We start from the raw sequence: 19776 nt of genomic DNA on the forward strand, positions 1-19776 counted from the left end.
TCGACCGCAGCCGAAGCACCTTGACGCTCGACCTGCAATACCTACATCAGACCTCAGAGGCGCTGCTGAGTTCTACACGCGCTTCCCCGGAGACAAGCCCGCGGAACACCCGGACTGGATCCGCGACAGGAAAGCGTTCAGAGAAGCGCTTGACGGTATGGGAGATCTTCGCAGATGGCTCCATAATAAACCGATTCTCACCGACCTGGAGGTTCTCATCACGGAACGAGACAGTCAAGATAAGCGGATGTCATCACCCCCTTCAAAAACAAGCATTTTCCCTCCACCACCAGATGTTACAACAACTGTAAGAACATATTGATATAGTAGGCTACAAACTAGAAAAGTGGCTAAAAGAAAGGCCACACTTAAAAATCTTACAAAAAGTTAGAATTTTATTGCATTAGAAACAAATTTGTAAACCAGATTTTTTGGGGGCACTGTTTATTTGATGGCCCGATCAGGATGTTACATTGTTACATTTGTCTCTATATCACAGTCTCCGCGCGCGCTCATGCGTGAAGTTGAAGAAGTGAAGAGCTTTCTGCGCGCTCGCGAAGCCTGCAATCTCTCCAAATTCTTGGACTGGTATGGGACTGGTAAATTAAAGCGTGTAGACCTCTGTGCTCTGTTTAAGAAGGTGTGCATTGTGCGATGCATATAGCGTTGGCAATAGATTTATTCTTAATATTTTTTGATTTTGTACAAATGTAAGTACATTGTAGGAGTAAAAAAGTGTGTTTTGGTTTGTAGGAAGGCTTTTTCATACAGCCTGAGCGGATGAACGTTCTGATGTCCTCATTAAATAGTGAGGATGGAAACTCAGTAACTGTGGAAAACCTGGCTGCTGGGATCCTGTCCTGGAACGGAAAGCATCAGGAAAGGGAAGAACACAAATCAAACGCTGGTATATCTTGGTCAAGGGGTAAAGGGATAAACTAAATAGTTCTTATTATGAACATTTCTTTCAGTTTGTAACAGCATAAGGTATTGTGTATTTATGTTTAGGTTATTGGAACGCAGACCACGCGAAAGGGACTTGGACAAGTCACCATCTTCCAACACATGGAATCTCACTAGAGGAGAAATATGATGAGGTACTGCAACACATAAACATATAAAACAATCACAGTCCATTTTTGTTAAGATTATGCTTGAAAAAAAACTTTTCGTCATACTAACAACTGGTAATAATTCCATGGTATTTATGACATACTTTGGAGTAGGCTAAGGTATATGTATATTGTAATCACGTAATACGATGGCAAATATTAAAGTATTGTATTACCAACAGAAACAGTCACAGTACCATGTTCCCACCACTGCAATTAAAACTATAATTATAATCACACATTTATAATTTTGCTAATAGTTTTGTATTCAAAGAATATTAATTACTGTATTGAATTATGTCAGTTGAGTTATGTTACATCTGTAATAGAGCTCTTTGATTGTGAATGTTTCTAGAGGGGCATGCAGGACGTGGAGGTGCTGGCGATCATGGGGAGAGTTTTGGCAGCCACCAAGACCTCTTGCCCTTCTTCTCTTGGTGGCAGTATGGGCAGAGAAGTGGATCGTTTCAGGACACTTCGTTTTAGGGAATACCTCAAATCTATAGAGCAATGCCAACGACATGGGCTTAATGTGAGCCAAGCCACTCTACAGAAAGGTATGTTTTTTAAATAATATATAAATTGTTCATACACACAAGCACATATAGAGATGACATATTAAAAGGATAGTTCACTTTGAAATTAAATTTTGGTATGTTTTAGCTTACCTCAAGGGCATCCAAGATGTAGGTGTCTTTTTTTCCGCAGTAGTTTCAATTATGATATTTTTAGGTCAACCCGTTCTTATCTGTCAGTCATATAATGCAGGTCTATGGTCACTGTCTCAAAGAGCATGAACAGAGTCCAAATTAAAACAATTCCCCATCGTCCAAATTAAACAATTCCCCATCGTAAGTACACATTGATGGCCTAAGACACGAAACGAGCAGTTTGTGTGAGAAAATGAACAGTATTTATATAATTTTTACCTCTTATACACAGCCACGTCCAAGTGATCTGAGGGCGCGAGCGCATCTTGGTGTGTGACGTGTGCGCAGACTGGTGCATAGATATATACACTAGATGTCGCCTTGTCTACGGCAGTTCATTGGAACGAATGTCTTTAATGCGACATCTAGTGTATGTATCTATGCACCAGTCTGCGTACACGTCACACACCAGGATGCGCGCGCGCCCTCAGATCACTTGGACGTGGCTGTGTATAAGAGCTAAAAACGATATAAATACTGTTCGTTTTCTCACACAAACCGCTCGTTTCGTGTCTTAGGCCATCAATGTGTACTTACGATGGGGAATTGTTTAATTTGGACGATGGGGAATTGTTTTAATTTGGACTCTGTGCATGCTCTTTGAGACAGTGACCATAGACCTGCATTATATGACTGACAGACAAGAACGGTTTGACCTAAAAATATCAAAATTGAAACTACTGCAGAAAAAAAGACACCTACATCTTGGATGCCCTTGAGGTAAGCTAAAACATACCAAAATTTAATTTCAAAGTGAACTATCCCTTTAAACCATTGTAAAAAAGCATGCAAAATACAATTGCAACCTGACAGTGTGTCTTTCTCTAGTCCTGTTGCACCCTGGTGACATGAGCTTGTCTAGCAGCTCCAAATTGGGAGGGAAAGGTCACTTGTCAGGCTGTGGTAGACAAGAACAAGTCCTGACATCCCTCAGGACATCCAAAACACACCGAGTTGAAGGTGGAGCAAATAAGGGCCACAAAGCGATGTAAGTCTCTCTATGACAAAAAAAAAAAAGTCTACTAATTGGGACCAGGACGATGCTGTTCTTTTGAATTTTATATTTATCAAAGGAACCTGAAAACATATATTATGGTTTCCACAAAAAATATTAAGCAGCAGCACAACTGTTTTCAACATTGATAATAATAAGAAATGACAAGAAAATCAGCATGTTAGAATGATTTCTGAAGGATCATGTGACACCGAAGACTGCAGTAATGGCTGCTATTTTAAATTTTAAAATAAATTAAAATAGAAAACAGCTATTTTAAATTGTAAAAAAATATTTCAAAATGCAGTTTTTACTGCATTTTTTTATCAAATAAATACAGCCTTGATGAGCATAAGAGACTTCTTTTAAAAACATAAAAAAATCTTACCAACTCCAAACTTTTAAACAGTAGTGTATGCCTTAAATAAGAGTGTTTGTATTGAGTTATGTCTGTATATGTGTTGTAGGAAGAAGCAGTCAATTCGCTGGGCGGACCCTAATGCATTCTGGCCTGGAAAGGAAGATCATGTGCGCTTGTTTCTGCCTGTGGTGACAAACTCTCCTGCAATGGTTTTATTTCAGCGTATTGAACGTACTGTTGCGCCAAGTCCGGGACACTGGCCCTTAAATCATTTAGGATACTCAACCTCTGGAGATATTGAAGCTCGCAAGATGTACACTCTCTAGAACATTTTTGACTGTATTGAATGTCTATATGAAGTCGGCATAAAACGGAAGTTGCGACAAGATAAATCAATTATAAAAAAAAGAATTGTCCAATGACATTGTTGTTTTGACTTTCTGCAATGCTAATTTCCACCATTATGGCGGCACGCAAAAACTCAAATACTTCTGTTGATGTGCGGCTTTTTTTTAGTTTTAGCCACACAGGTCTTTATTTTGTCACTCAACATATTCTCATATGTGATGCAAAGTAGACTCAAGTAGCCATGTTTGATTTAATAAATACTAAAATGTAAAATCTTCTCTTCAAACTGTTTTTTTTTTTATGTATAGAATGAATTATGAACATACAAATAACTTGTGTGTGTGTTTTGTGAATAGAGCTCTGTTGTTTTCCCTGATGTCAGGAATTTGCATTAGGAAGTATAAAGCAGATTGATTTGTTTGATATGGATCAGGACACCTGTGTATTTAAAAAACAGAAACGGCACACTGTAGAAGACAGTGGACGAAGAGATGTCACGGATTTTGAGTCCGCTCCTGTCGACTCGTGAGAATGGCCTTCTCTGCAGTTTACTTAGTCATGATTGCAGTGTGAGTTCACTTTTTTATGTTATACATCAATTGATCAAAATATCATATTTCTAAAAGAAACCATACATTGTGCAGGAATTACTGTTATTGCATTCCCATAATTCACAGTTAGCCTATAGTGTGTGTGTTGTTTAAAATGTCATTCAGTGACAATTTTCAGGTGAGATTCAGAATATATAAGAAACAGTTTCAGGTCTGTATTGCATTCCACATTACTGTGTGTTGTATATGTTTTCAAGTGAGTGTTTCTTATTCTAAAGATTCTAATTCCAACTCCACAGTACCCAGTGGGATATCAAAACACTTGGTTCTTTTTTCTAGCTCTTTTCATGCATTTGTTTCACTTTTTCTGGAACTTTCATGCAATGCTCATAATGTTTTACTGCTGTCCTCACACATCCTGATCATAACTGATCACTGGTTTTTCTGGTTTGTAGACAGAACACATGGTGGTTATTTTAATAATTCACAAGTAGAGCCGTAGAAGCCACGGCTGCCGCATACAATTGTTTTTCAACTATGCAAACTTATGCAAACAGCATATTTCGACAAAACTGCAAATTTGTGCAGGCAAAAAGACATGGCACAACTACACCGCTGACCGCACTGTCTGTGGTGCAACTGGATCTTTCTGGATACTTGTGGTTGAATGTGTATTTTTAAAACGATATTGTGTGTCTGTGAATATGTACTTTATATGCACTCAACATGCAGATTTAGAGACACACTCTATGTTTATGTATATGTGTGTTTCTTTGTGTACATTACAGGTTTTAGCATGTGGTATTGTCCAGCTGGTAATTGCAGAGAAAAAGGAGTGGAAAAGTCACAGTTTTGGAGTTTTATGTCTGGTGCAAGATACATCCATTCATTCAACATTCATGAGACTCTACTGTCTTAAGGTGAGGCAAACAGATATTACAGAGAGAGCTTACACACACCCAGTGTGTTTATCCCAAATGATAAAATAATTCCTTCTAAAAAAAAATTGTAGGAATCAATAATTTCAATCAATTCTTATATTAAAGGGATAGTTCACCCAAAAATGTAAATTTTGTCATCTTTACTCACCGGCAAGTTGTTCCAAACCTGTATGAGTTTCTTCTGTTGAACACAAAAGAATATATTTTGAAAACTGTCTGGTTACACACATTCTTCAAAATCAATTTTTTTCTGTTCAACAGAAGAAAGAAACTCATACAGGTTTGGAACAACTTAACAGTGAGTAAATGATGACAACATTTTAATTTTTGGGTGAACTATCCCTTTAAATCCTAAAACATTATTAAAGCTCCAGTATGCGACTTTGGTATTTGACCACAAGAGGGCGCAGTTTCCAACAATAACAAAGGCGAAGCTTGATGACGCTATGAAGGAGGTGACGATGGGAGATATTTAATGCGTTTTCACCATCTAGCGATATATCTACATGGAATTAATGAATCATGATCACGGATGAGGTAATTCATTCGTTTTTGTATTACCTGTATGTCTGATCGTATTATTTTATGTCATCATAATTAATGAACTGCAAGGAACGTGAAATGGTATGCTATATTATCCCGTTACAACATACAGCTATTTGTCAAATGATTTATTTGGTTAACGTTGTGCAGTTTTACGTTTTTATGGTTAATGCCGTGTTGTTTAACGTGTTCAAACCAATATCTAAAAGTAAATTTGAACGAACATTTGCAAGTAATGACTAAATATATTTTTTAACATCATATCCGATTGTATTTAATTGTACTGCCATAATCTCGGTCACCACACGTGATAAAAAGCCTTACCAAAGTACAAAGAGCAATATAACTTTGTTTATACGTGCTATTATTGACAGTTGCATGTCTTACCTGTCTCAATACACTCGCGAGAGAGTCTCTGTCAAGTCCAAGATTGACGCGCAGCTCTCTCCATCTCGAAAACGCCTGCCGATGTTTATCCGGGTTTTATTCCTCCGTTTGTCACACAGTCCGCGACTCCGCGTGTATCCGAATATTGACGCTTTCGTTTTGTTGGCACTTCAATAAAGAGTTCGTGATCCATAACAGCTATAACCATACAGTCTATGGCTATAACGCTATAACCACCACTTCCGCATTTGACCATGCGATATTCCGGTGTGGTGGGTCATATTTTTTATTTTATTAAATTTTATTCTTTGTCAGACGTCTGTATTGTTTATTGTGATAAGAAAAAAAACCTCAATAAAGTTGTTGTAAAAAAAAAAAAATCCGGTGTGGTGGAATATCCTATCACATGGTCCACACCGGAAAAAGGGATAGAGCGGACATTACGTCACTGAGGCGCGACATTTCTTTTCCGGGACGGCCAGTTATTTAAAATCGGAATTTCTCTGAAATAAAAAATCTTTGGAGACTTTTGAGATATTTTAAGTACACAACTGGAGGAAATATATCACACTGTGCAAGTTATTTTCGGTAATTTTATTACAAAATTCCTACATATTGGAGCTTTAATATGTGATTTTGTGTACATTTCTCTAAAGGTTTTCTACAAATTTCTACAAAAAAACACTGATGTTGCATCACATAAATCTCATAACCCTGACATTATTATATATAATACTCTCTTATAAATAAAGGTTCCAAATGGGGGTTTTCACAGTGATGCCGAAGAACCTTACAGTGAACAGTTCTTAAAATAACCATTTTTTTCTTAGTGTGAAGAACATTTAAAAAAATAAAGAACCTTTTTCCAATATAAAGACCCTTGTTTGTACTGATTCTACTCTACGGGCTTATTTGCATGCATTATTCATTCATTAATTCATTCATTCTGCACTTTTTTCCAGAAATCTCTTTATTGATTGTCTGCCCTTCCATTTCAATCCATTGTGCAATGGTTCTACATTGGATGTTTAGCCCATTTCTTATTGGGATGCTACTAGTTTTTCGGTACCACCTCGTCTCTCAGGATCTGTGTGACTGTGGTTTTTCTCTTTCTCTCAGCAGAAGGCCAAGCTGCAATGGGAACAGGAGCTGTATACACCATTTGAGTACTCAGAAACTTGTCCTTATTTCCACACCTTTCCTGGTGATGTGAGTGACAAATGCATTGCTTTTAAACTCCAAGTGTAATTCTAAGACTGTTCAGAGTATCTCGCTATTCAGTAGCGTGTTTGCATCAGGTTTTGACTATGGAGACCAACCAAGCAAACTAAATGCCTTAATCATGATAAAAAAAAAATACTAAAAGATTTGTGTAACATTCAGGTTTAAGGCTTAGGGTATTTGAAATATTGTAAGCTGAACAATAGAAGTCAATGGAAAGTCTTCATCATGATGGAAACCAAATGTGTGTGTTCATGCAGGAGTGTCAGATAGGAATAAACTTTGCGGACGAAGGTGAGGCCAAGCAGTTCTACATTGCTATGCAGAAGCAGATCAGTGACAACAAAGGTCTGCCACTCTGAACACTCCTCACAAATCACATCAAATAAAGAACAATGTGTATCCGAGCCCCATTACACCTGCTGTTTCTCTCTTCTCCAGCATCTCACTCGGGACTCACACGCAGATACAGTGTGGGGGCTGTTTCTGATTGGAAAGACAAGCTTGACAAATGTCTTAGAGGACATGAAGTGCAAAAGAGGTGAGAAACAAAACAGACACAGACAGGCAACCTTAGACTCTGTGCTGAAATTTACATCATATACACTGTAAAACATGATTAGTGCATACATAAACATAAAGTTTTGCAAGAAATTATGTAAAAGTAAAGTTCTGATTCTGGTCGTATAGGTTTTCTCTTAGAAGTGCATCCAGAGTTCCACACCATCTTGATTCAGATGCAACATTTCCAGAGAGCAAGTCCAGCCAAAAAAATAACTCATCGCAGACTCTCTCCAGCGTTAGCGAAGAGTCGATCTCGCTCGCCCAGAGGAAAGGGCCCCTCCCACCTCTTCCCCTTCATGCCAGGGCAGCCATGCTGAAGTTGAATCGCAGTTCTAGCATGCAACACTTTACCTCCCCCATTGCTGTTCCATCAGGGGTTCCACCCCCTCCATCTTACCGCGCTCCCACAGCCCCTCTAAGTTCAGCTGTAAGTGTGCTCATATCGCTCATATACTGTATGGAATACCAAAATGTATGTAAATACCTGTTTCATATCATTTTTATATCAAAATGTGTTTGTTGTAGGTTAAAGATCACTCCTCAGCTGGAATGAAGCAAACTTTTCATAATAAAGGTAACTCCTCTGTCTAAATCTAATTTGTTTGACTCAGTTTTCTCCTTAAGAACTACTAAATATGGCAGACATGTTTCTATATTTACAGCTGGCACCGAGGATGAATCTGGCTATGATGATTACCTTTAAAACCACCATCCTCCCCATCATAAGGGAGTGGGACGTTATGACTCAGCAAAAGAAGGATTCATGTTATCCCAATATTCCCTCCGAACACTTACACATTGAATATATGATAGGAATCTCAGCACCACAATGTGTTCCTTTTTTATGAAAATGATGCAGTGAAGTATATCAAATCTAATAAAAACATAACAGTGGCCCCGAACAGTTTCTGAACTGAAGACAACTACAAAGTGTCTAAATACTTAGTCTTAATTTTGTCCATTGTTTTAGAATTTAAAACCTAAATAAATTAATTTTTGTGAAATGTTTTGCTTGAAATGTTTACTTGTGTTGTATGCTGTAAAGGAATACTCTGTCTCCACCCAGTTACAGTGCCGTTCCAAAACCGTATGACTTTCTTCTGTGGAACATTAAAAAGATATTTTAGGAACTGACTCAGTGTTTTTGTCCATTCAATGGGCTCTACTGTTGTTTGGTTCCCACTTTCCAATATTCCTCAAAATATCTTTTGTGTTTCACAGAAGTCATGCAGGTTTGGAGTGACAGGAGTAAATGATGACAGATGACATTTTTGGGTGGAGACTGGAGTGTATGGCATTCATACATTTTTAGGTGTAGCTTAACTATCCAAATACTTTTTGAATACTATTTATCATTGTGACTTTTCTTAATTTACGTAGAATTAATAAATAAAGTGTTTTGTTCGAGCTATGATGACAATGACAGAACAAAATGTATAATGTTCTGTGTGATAGTGACTGATAAATTATCAGCTTTGAGATTTCTTCCCTCACTGATTGATAAATGGCAGCATTATCATCACATTTTGCCCTTGGGTTCTTGAAGTTGACCCAATGGAAGTGTGCATTACTGCTAATGAGTTTTTAAAGATGGAACAGTGTGTACAGTTCAGTTTCTGTAAGTGGATAAGAATAGGCGTAGAGAGAGAAACATGTTGCACTGAATTTCATTATCTACAGCTCATTTTAATGAATCTATTGTAAAGCAACTCATCTGAAATTACATAATGAGTGTAAGCGTTATAGGCGTTACTCTGCCCTCAGTCTGCTTCTCTGAAGTCTGGGAGTCCCATGTGGCTGTTTTTAGACGCGCGTCTGTTATAAACGCGCACACAAATCCTGTACCGGTGCGCTTCTAAAGCAATGTTTCCGCGAACCAACGGGGACAACCACAAGCTCTTCCAACAAAAGCCCGTGCCTGAGGACGTTAGCCGCCCGCTGTTCTTTATTATAACCTGATGAGGAACGATGAGGAATTCTAGCCGCATTCCAGACGGACAAGACCGCGACGGGACAGGTAAGATACGGTATCTTCCAAACAGCAACCGTGTGCGCGGGTCAGTTGTGTCAGATCTATCTATCTATCTATCTATCTATCTATCTATCTATCTATCTATCTATCTATCTATCTATCTATCTATCTATCTATCTATCTATCTATCTATCTATCTATCTATCTATCTATCTATCTATCTATCTATCTATCTATCTATCTATCTATCTATCTATCTATCTATCTATCTATTTGTTGTAAATAATGCCTGGGGGAAGACTTCTAATGGTCAGTAAAGAAACTTTATAATAACTTTAGAAAACGAAAATTGTTGGATGATCTACACATGTATTACTTGTGTTTTCTAAGATTTTGTATATTTAGCAGCATGGGTTAAATAAGAATTTGTAATTATGAAAGGCACACACTCTGAGTGTTACTAAGCTGGCATGAGTAAGCAAGACAAATCGGTCAGAGTATGTTAGAATGAGGAGAATTGTGTGTGTGTGTGTGTGTGTGTGTGTGTGTGTGTGTGTGTGTGTGTGTGTGTGTGTGTTCTTCAAAATACATGGTATGTGCCTCCTTAGCTTAGTCAGAATTGCAACTGCACTATCACCCAAAAATAACCATGATACAGATATTTCTTTGTACTGTGCAATTGTACTGTCCAGTATAATGTGTTTTAGTGCGCTGGTTTAAGACAAAGGGGTGGACAGGGGTTTTCAGAGCAGATCTGATTAAGGTGTGTCAGCAGTCCTATTGGTGGGTGGATTACTATGGTAACACACCCGGGCAACAATATCAAAATATTTCAGGCCTTTGTGTAGAGCCAATAAATCTTACTGTGGTCTGTGACCCATGTGATAATTTATCTCTCTCTTTTTTTTTTATCTTTTCTTTCCTGAGATATGTACTTCCTCCTATCTGCTCTCTTTTTACTTCTATACTTTTCTTGTGCTCTATATCCACAGAGAGTTGTTCCTCCTGTGCTTTCCCATTTTCCTCCTCCTTAAGTTGTTTATTTCTTGCTCATGTGTGGCACACTTTCCATCTCTGTCTTGCTCCCTCTCCCTTTCTGGTTATCTGTGTGAAAGTTCAGCTCTATTCCTCCAATCCCATTTAAGGATTCAGGTCTAACTCGGGTTTTGTGTCTGCGTTTGTGTACGTGTCTTTTTCCCATGTCTATTGAATCTGTATGTTACATGTGCAAAATCTGCTGAATCACTAGCTGCTTACACACCTTATGCAGTTTCAGCCCACTCCCATACACAGAACACTCTCATCTGTTTCTGAGTTTAAAAGGCTCTGCCTCTGATGTCACAGGCTGCTATGTGGGCGGTTGACATCTAGAGGAAAGGGAAAGGGAAAGACTATTTTTGAATAACATTCACAATGCTCGTTTAATAAACTCAAAATTAACAGGCGGGGATTGCGGGAGTATATAAAATTTTAAGGAAACAACATTTTCTCAAACTAGAGAATTTGATAGTGATGTCTTTTTTTTTCAAAAACTGGCTGGATGGTGAAATCGTGCTGTACACTGTGTAAAAACCTTTTATACACATTATTATTCTGTAATAATCTAAATATTATTTTACAAACTATATTTTTTCATCTTTCTGTGGACCTAATGCCTACTTAATTCTAAAAAATAGTCTTTGATAACCACACACAGATCTCAGGTGGAAAATATATGAGTGTGTGAGTACCTGAGCAGCTCGCTGCTGTCCACCTGTCTAAGGAGATTAGTCCTCTTGACCCGCTGACTGGACACTCACCTTTTTTTCCCTCCCTTTCTTTCTTCATCACCTGTTTTGTGTCTTTGCCATCTAGTTAAAAAAATAACTGTGGATGTTTTTTTTTTTATAATAATTCAGACAAATTATAGCCTGTATATATTTTAGAAAAATCTTGAAATCACTCTAACGACATTGGCCTACAACTTTTACACAAATGTGATTCATCATTCAACCACAAGATGGCCCTATTATCCTGCTGTTTTGTTGAACTATTTTCTGTTGAGTAGGCTATATCCCATCCGCAGGATATCCCTCTGCAGCAAAACCCACTAACAATAAATACACTACTAGACTAAGTTTAGACACATCTGACCTTTTAATGTACAGGCTTATTTTAAAATGGTTGAAAGATTTTTTTATTGGACGAGTTGGACTGGATAATAAAGGAAAAGCAGCCAACAAATGACCAGCACTAAATAAGATATTTGTTTCACTTTTTTGGTCACTAAAAATACTTTGATTTGTGTTGTTACATTATTTTGATGACTTACTAGGCTATTATTTGACGTTTGACTTTGACTGAAGTGTAGCTACATTAGCTAATTTAATTGTATTATAAATTATTATGCATGTTAGCTAACATTACAATATGTATAGGCATATATGTATGATTATTTTTAGTAAACCTATATAGTTTATGTACAGCCAGAAATATTGCTTATGATGGTCTAAAATCAGTTTCCGTACTCGATACTACACATTTACTCAAAACTATGCTCAAAAAAAGCTTTTAAAGAGACGAAGGTGCTCCCCTCTAAAGCCAGCTATGACCAGGCTGAAACACCAGCTAACCAGCTTAGGCTGACTTTAGCTGTTGTTGTTGTTTTTGTTGTTGTTTTTCAGCAGGGAAGACCATACAAAACATTATATGTTTGCGGACCTGTACTTTCTGCGTATATATTTATAGGGCAAAGGTCTTAGTAATATTATTTACGGGTTTGGTGGCGAAAAGAACAGAATGTTCAAGTCTTGTAGATATTTGCCATACAGCGCCCCTCACCTCCTCGTGCAGTGTTTTTGATATTCTATTGGTCGACTCATTTCTGTCGAGGGGCTTTGATTGGACAAAGACACATCATCATTCACGACCCATGTGCAATTCATGTGAACAGCATGAGCTTTTTTCCTCCAAACTTCTGCGATCACTTGACTTACTTCTTGTTTGCCTTCCTGATGAGTTTTTTGTTTGGCCACATCATTGAGTAGTTTTACGGTAGATTTCAACACACGAGATACATTGTGATATTTGTACTGTAAATTGTGTAATTTTCAGCGCATGTGTACCCTCTAACCCAGAACTAATAATAACCAACGGACGAGTTTAATATATTTAATATTATAAAATATTTTTTGCGTGCAATGAACTGCTATTCAGCGAAAATAAAAATCATGTTAGTCATCATGTTAAATTGTCAGGGGACTTTTTCGTTCTCATAACAAAAGATTGAGTATTCAACTTAAAATAATCAGTTTTATTCATGAAATACGTATAGTCTTACAAGTTATTCATCTAATTTGTTTAACTGGTTATACTTTTTCTAAAATCAGATAAAAACGTATATTGATCTCATTTTAACTCAAAAGTAGTGGCTGTGTTTATGCACCGTCTGCCTGATTATGAAACTTTTTTGTAGCAGTTGCGCGTTTTTTGTTGGTATTACGGTAAAGTCTGTCATCGATAACGCTCAGCCGATATGACATGTTACACAGCCCACCGTGAGCAGCTCGAGCCTCAGTTCGCTCAGTAACAGAGATCAGTGGTAGGACTCTGAAGAACCGGGTCATGATAACACAGCCAGGATGAGTTCAAACGAAGATATTATCATGGCGATTCCCAGAGAGCTTACACAAAACCCACTGCGGAAAATATGGATGCCATGCAAGAACGGGCTGCCGGAAAAACACATTTCTCAAAAGAGAGGTAACGTTATGTTAGCTTTCGTCAAATACCAGCTTTTCACGACTGAATCATCAGAGACAATGTGGTTATGTATATGTGTTTGCTTTATATGCAATTGTCCCAAACGCCTTAATTTTATTTATTTATTTATTTGACAAATTCCCGCTTAATTAATGAGTTTGCATGCTTGTACGCGCATCTGTTACATTTTACGTTTGATTTAAGTAAGTTACCCAGGGCTCATGTGATGCATCTTTTAGGTTTGGAGGAAATATGTGGGAATATGTTACGTTTTATGTTAAAGTTACCATCTGGAGTTGAGTAATAAAATGCTCCCGGTGCGGAAGTAATGGTGCATGTTCTGTATTTAGAAAAAGTCTCACAATATGTGCTTGTTTGTATCTCTCATTGATTTAATTATCAGGTAATTTCTTCGAAATTTCTTCTACTATTTCAATTTCACTTTGTAGCCTTGCATTTAAAGATGAAGCACTGTAAGTAAACCCAGTGAAACCAGTAGGCGCAGCATAATAAGACGGGAATTGTGCAGTCAGCATGCACCGAAATCTGCCGGTTAGATAAAGTACAGTAAGTTACACTGAAGCTCCAGTCCAAGTTCTTTATTTAGCTACAGTTTTTCCTCCCGCGTGTCTGGTATGAGTAAACCCTGAGTGTTTGAGAATAACATGTGTCCAAAGCATCACAAGTCTAAAGTGCTGTATCACTATCAGCTCCGCAGCCCCTCCCTCTATTTGCCTATTTACTTCATATATCAGTATCAACTCGGCATCACGAGCATATTCGCTGAATATCCTGTACTGTGTGAGATACAAGCACAACGCGGGCATGTTTTCAGTACCGGACCGGTACAATGGCTGCATGCATTGTTTTGCGTTGCTGGTGTTCTATTGGCTGAACCCCTGACTGTAGACTGTCTCTGATTGGTCAATGGCGCATCAACATTCGCGGCCCATGTGTGCAGCGTGTGAACCATGGTGTGAACACGGAACAGCAGCTGGTCTCTGATGATCAGCTCACTGTCACCCTCCCTGATGATAAACATCATGAGATGATGTGACCTAGTGTTTGTCATTTTTGATAAACAGAATGTAACAATTCTTTACAGTCTTGTAGTTTTCATGGCTACTGGGATACAATTGTATATTTTGTAATATTTAATATTCTACACCTCTTGGTCTCTAATCAAAGCCATCTCAGCAATGTGTGTCTTTGATCATGATCCTTTTGGAAGTATTTTTGGAATTATTTCATAGTGGAAATTGTGTTTTCTCGTCTCCTGCTGTCTTGCCCAGTGTGGCTGTGGGTGGGAAATCAGGATTGTGGTTTGACTTCAGGGATGTCCTTTAAATTCCTTGGGGCTTGTTGCGTTTAAATGGGCAAAAAGTAACCGTGCAGCAGTTGAGGTTTTTTCTTCTTCTTCCCAGATCACTGTCGAACCAAAGCTGTTTCCATACAGGATTTTAAGAGGAAGTTTATAGCCTTTTAAAGAGCAGGTTTGCTGAGCGAAGGCTGCACATAAAGAGGGTTTTAACTTGTATGGTTTTACTTAATTATATGCTGATTTTCATCTAATTAGCAGATTTGTTTTGAACTCCATGAACCTGGTTGAATAAGCTGTCCATGCAGCACAATCTGATGCTGTACAGTCTCAGTATGTTTCCTATTTAACTAGTCAGCAGAAAATAAAATACACTGTGCACAGTGCACATGATCTCTCAGTTTTTGAGGGTTCAGGAGAAATCAGCAGATATTGAGAAGAGCTTGATAACCATGAGTAATGAGTTTTAGAATTGTGAAATACGTATCGGAAGGATTGAAGCAAATGTATTAAAAAAGAGGTAGAATTTGAGTTTGTTACATTGTATTTAAATCAAAAGATTTAGTCCCGGCCATAAATTGATATAATTCTGCAGAAATCATTTTGCATGTCAATATTTTGGTTGGTTTGGTCAAGGTAAAAGTATAAAGGCAATGAATTTCCAAAGACTATTTAACAATAATCAGAATAGATTTATGAACATCAAAACATAAACAAATAAAAATGATTTCAGAAGCTGCAGAGACGCTTCACGTCTGTTACCCTGACCGACAATAGACTCTGTATGCATGGTTAGCTCTGTCAGATTTTTTATACTAACTGAAAATGAAGCAAAGACAGAATTCACTCTCCTTTCTGCTGTACACAGAACAGTTGATATTTACAGATGTATTTTTATTCTCTTTTTTGTCTCTTGGCAGTGTGCATGACCAACTGTCCTACTCTCATTGTGACGGTGGGCTTGCCAGCGCGAGGAAAAACCTACATCTCTAAAAAACTCACACGCTACCTCAACTGGATTGGTGTACCAACAAAAGGTACGGCAATGATGCACAATGCTCACATACTTATGAACAATTAAACATTAAAGGGTTAGTTCACCCAAAAATGAAAATTCTGTCAGTAATTACTCACCCTCATGTTGTTCCAACCCCGTAAGACTTTCGTTCATCTTCGGAACACAAATTAAGATATTTTTGATGAAATCTGAGAGCTGGATCACTCCTCCTGCAGGCTTATGGACACCTTAACTTGCTGGCCCAGAAAATGTATTAAAGACATTGTTAATACGTAGCGCGTCTGTATTGCACGTCACCACGCATCACACACATGACCAACATCGCCCAATAGTGAGCCTACGTGGTGACGTGAAACACAGACGCGCTACGCAAAAACACTACGTGAAAAGACTCGAGGCCCAGAGAGAAGGAAATGAAAAGTGGAATAAAGTCGTTATTTTTGTTTGTTTTTGCGCACAAAAAGTATTCTCGTCGCTTTATAAACTTAAGATTGAGCCACTGGAGTCACTTGGACTATATTAACAATGTCTTTAATACATTTTCTGGGCCAGCAAGTTATAGTGTCCATAAGCCTGCAGGAGGAGTGATCCAGCTCTCAGATTTCATCAAAAATATCTTAATTTGTGTTCCGAAGATGAACGAAAGTCTTACGGGGTTGGAACAACATGAGGGTGAGTAATTACTGACAGAATTTTCATTTTTGGGTGAACTAACCCTTTAAGTCTACAGCCAATAAATCTGTGTATTTTTTTGCAGAATTCAATGTGGGACAGTATAGGAGGGAATGTGTGAAAATCTACAAGAGCTTTGAATTCTTTCGTCCTGATAATGAGGAAGGGCTGAAGATAAGAAAGTAAGATTCAGCATGTTTTAATATGTTTTAGTATGTTTTGTTTGTGGACGCTTTTGCTGTTGTTGTGCATTTTGTGTTGTCATATGATTTTTAAAAAAAGTTTTTGGTTTTCAGGCAGTGTGCTTCAACAGCACTCAATGATGTCAGACAGTACCTCAGTGTTGAGGGCGGCCAGGTTGCTGTGAGTAGATTATTATTTTTATTTTTTTGAAATAAATAATACATTTATTCAGTTTGATCAAAAGTGACTATAAAAAATTTATAATGTTAAGATTTCTATTTCAAATAAATGCTGTTTTGAGCTGTTTCTATTTATCAAATAATCTGTATCACAACATTGATAATAATCAGGAATGTTACTTGAGCAAATTAGCATATTAGTATGATTTCTAAGGGAATTGTGTGACACTGAATACTGTAGTAATGATGCTGAAAATTCAGCTTTTCCATCACAGGAATAAATTACCTCCTAAAATATAAATAGAAAACAGTTATTTTGAATTGCAATACTATTTCAAAGTATTATGATATTATGGTTTTTGATCAAATAAATGCAACCTTGGTGAGCATAAGAGAAATCTTTTTTTTTTCTTTTTTTTTATATCATATTTATAAGTGTGCTGTTTTTTTTTAGGTGTTTGATGCTACGAACACAACCAGAGAACGGAGGGCCACCATCATGAGATTTGCAGAACAAAATGGCTATAAGGTAAAACGCCATGTTGCGCAGTCATGTGGAATTTATAAACCTTTGGCATTATTTTGTAGAAGGCTAAATCACAACAGTGTTTTTTTCCCCACTAGTTTTTATCTTCAAGTCTCTGTTTTTTCCTTAGGTGTTTTTTGTTGAGTCTTTGTGTGAAGACCCCAAAGTAATTGCAGAGAACATTGTGGTAAGCCAGTGATTAAATACTGACAAATGATTCAAAGTTGTAATATTCCAGTGATTTTAATCAGTGATTGGATGATTTAAAAAAAAAAATCAAATTATCCCAGCATTCATTTCTCTTCTTTTTGTGTGTTGGAGAACAGCAGGTGAAGTTGGGAAGTCCTGACTACACTGACCGTAACACCGAAGAAGCCATCCAGGACTTTATGAAGAGGATCAAATGCTATGAAACCAGTTACCAGCCACTGGATGAAAACCTAGACAGGTCAGAAATCCAATTTCATTGGTTCCCTCTTTCTGAGAACGTGTTCCACCCGAGAGTAAATACAGCTTGCAGTTTGTGTTCGGTTTCTTAAATGTTGTGTATTTTCTTACAGAGAGTTGTCATACATTAAGATAATGGACGTGGGTCAGCGGTATTTGGTGAACCGCGTGCTCGACCACATTCAGAGCAGAATCGTTTATTATCTGATGAACATCCACATCACACCACGCTCCATCTACCTCTGTCGCCATGGAGAGAGTGACCTTAACGTCAGAGGTCGTATCGGAGGGGATTCAGGCCTGTCGCCCCGTGGTAAAGAGGTGCGTTATGGTATATGTGTCTGTGAGAGAATGTCTACTAGATCGGTCATTTGGATCGTCATCTCTCTTTCTGTTTCTCGTATGTCTCAGTTTGCTCAGGGTCTTGGGAGGTTTATTCAGGATCAGAATATAAAGGAGCTCAAGGTGTGGACGAGTCAGATGAAGCGGACCATTCAGACCGCTGAATCGTTAGGTGTACCGTATGAACAATGGAAAGCACTCAATGAGATTGATGCTGTAAGTGGTATACGGTGATGTTCTCTTTGTAATCGCATTTAAAAGTAGCAAGTCAGTGACTTTCAGCGTGTGTGCAGGGCGTGTGTGAGGAGATGATGTACGAGGAGATCCAGGAACATTTTCCTCTGGAGTTCGCCCTCAGAGACCAGGACAAATATCGGTACCGCTACCCTAAAGGAGAGGTGTGTTGAAAAGCTAGATTTACAATAAATTAGAAAAAAATCCTTATTAAATCTGACAAAATGTAACAATCTCTCTCTTTACAGTCTTATGAGGATCTGGTCCAGAGGTTGGAGCCCGTCATTATGGAGCTTGAACGTCAGGAGAATGTTTTGGTTATTTGTCATCAGGCTGTTATGCGTTGTCTACTTGCCTACTTCTTGGACAAGAGTGCAGGTGTGTAGATGGGAACATGATCGTGGTCAATGAAATATTTTCATATTGTTATGATCTTTAACCTTTTTATTTGTCTTCCAGAAGAGCTTCCGTATTTGAAATGTCCTCTACACACAGTCCTGAAGCTTACACCTGTGGCTTATGGTGAGAAACTCATCTCTCACACACACATAGACATTTACTGTGCATGTGAACAGCTTATTCTTGTATCTTCACCCAAAAATGAAATTTGAGATTGGTTATGATCTCAATATCTCATGTACGTAGCCATGCACATTACGACAAATTAATGATTCATTATTAAAGGGCTTTACGTTAACTTTTTTTTTTTAACATAGCACAGGCCACACAATTGTAGCACAAGTATAAAACGTCTGTTACCATCTGACAAAGGACATTAATGTTCCATATTGGGCACACAAAATATAAACCTTAAAGGAGAACTCCGGTCAATTTTAACATTGAGCTCATTTTTTTGTACATTTGGAGTGCTGTCAATACAGAGAACAACGACAAAAATCGGTGTTGCCTACACCATGTTATCCTCTTTTTAAAATTTGCACCCTGTTGACTTCAATGGGGCAAGTACTAAACCTGCTTTTAGCCTCTTAACATCCTTGATGTGTCATTACAAGTGCACAGAAAATGTGAGTGATTCCTTCTGAGTGAACACGAGTAACTAAACCTATGCGCGTGAACTCGGCAATCGACTACTTTGGACTTCAACCGAAAACAGGATGTAAACACAGGTATTTGCGCTGGCTTAAATAACATCATTTTTATTCATATCTTTCACATCTACTGCAGTCAGATTCACTCGTGTTCACTCAGAAGGAATCACTCACATTTTCTGTGCACTTGTAATGACACATCAAGGATGTTAAGAGGCTAAAAGCAGGTTTAAAACTTGCCCCATTGAAGTCAACAGGGTGCAAATTTTAAAAAGAGGATAACACGGTGTAGGCAACACCGATTTTTGTCGTTGTTCTCTGTATTGACAGCACTCCAAATGTACAAAAAAATGAGCTCAATGT

The 19776-nt window shown here is 37.9% G+C and overlaps 3 protein-coding genes across 3 annotated transcripts in view; all 3 read left to right on the forward strand.

The window, feature by feature from the left end:
• Positions 1-128: 128 nt before the first annotated feature.
• On the forward strand, positions 129-3803 carry efcab12 (EF-hand calcium binding domain 12). Its single transcript, XM_081379910.1, has 7 exons — positions 129-307; positions 500-640; positions 754-907; positions 1009-1097; positions 1468-1669; positions 2651-2810; positions 3284-3803. Exons 1-7 carry the CDS (start codon positions 158-160, stop codon positions 3501-3503), a joined length of 1116 nt encoding a protein of 371 aa, XP_081236036.1. The 5' UTR covers positions 129-157; the 3' UTR covers positions 3504-3803.
• A 212-nt stretch (positions 3804-4015) lies between these two features.
• Positions 4016-8733, forward strand: LOC308699246 (uncharacterized protein). The gene is made up of 8 exons (XM_081379918.1): positions 4016-4094; positions 4865-4996; positions 7067-7156; positions 7429-7516; positions 7610-7709; positions 7859-8159; positions 8258-8306; positions 8395-8733. The coding sequence occupies exons 1-8, from the start codon at positions 4017-4019 to the stop codon at positions 8433-8435; spliced, it is 879 nt and encodes a 292-aa protein (XP_081236044.1). The 5' UTR covers position 4016; the 3' UTR covers positions 8436-8733.
• Positions 8734-13180: 4447 nt separating this feature from the next.
• pfkfb4b (6-phosphofructo-2-kinase/fructose-2,6-biphosphatase 4b) overlaps positions 13181-19776 on the forward strand; it is an 8496-nt gene continuing 1900 nt past the window's right edge. Inside the window, exons 1-12 of the mRNA XM_081379900.1 lie at positions 13181-13445; positions 15684-15800; positions 16539-16635; positions 16750-16816; positions 17270-17344; positions 17472-17528; positions 17668-17789; positions 17902-18109; positions 18200-18346; positions 18424-18528; positions 18613-18742; positions 18824-18886. Coding sequence (XP_081236026.1) covers positions 13325-13445; positions 15684-15800; positions 16539-16635; positions 16750-16816; positions 17270-17344; positions 17472-17528; positions 17668-17789; positions 17902-18109; positions 18200-18346; positions 18424-18528; positions 18613-18742; positions 18824-18886 — 1309 coding nt within the window. The 5' untranslated portion in view covers positions 13181-13324. The remainder of the gene's footprint in view (positions 13446-15683; positions 15801-16538; positions 16636-16749; positions 16817-17269; positions 17345-17471; positions 17529-17667; positions 17790-17901; positions 18110-18199; positions 18347-18423; positions 18529-18612; positions 18743-18823; positions 18887-19776) is intronic.

This window comes from Scardinius erythrophthalmus, assembly GCF_964197995.2.
Source record: "Scardinius erythrophthalmus genome assembly, chromosome: 12".
Lineage (NCBI taxonomy): Eukaryota > Metazoa > Chordata > Actinopteri > Cypriniformes > Leuciscidae > Scardinius > Scardinius erythrophthalmus.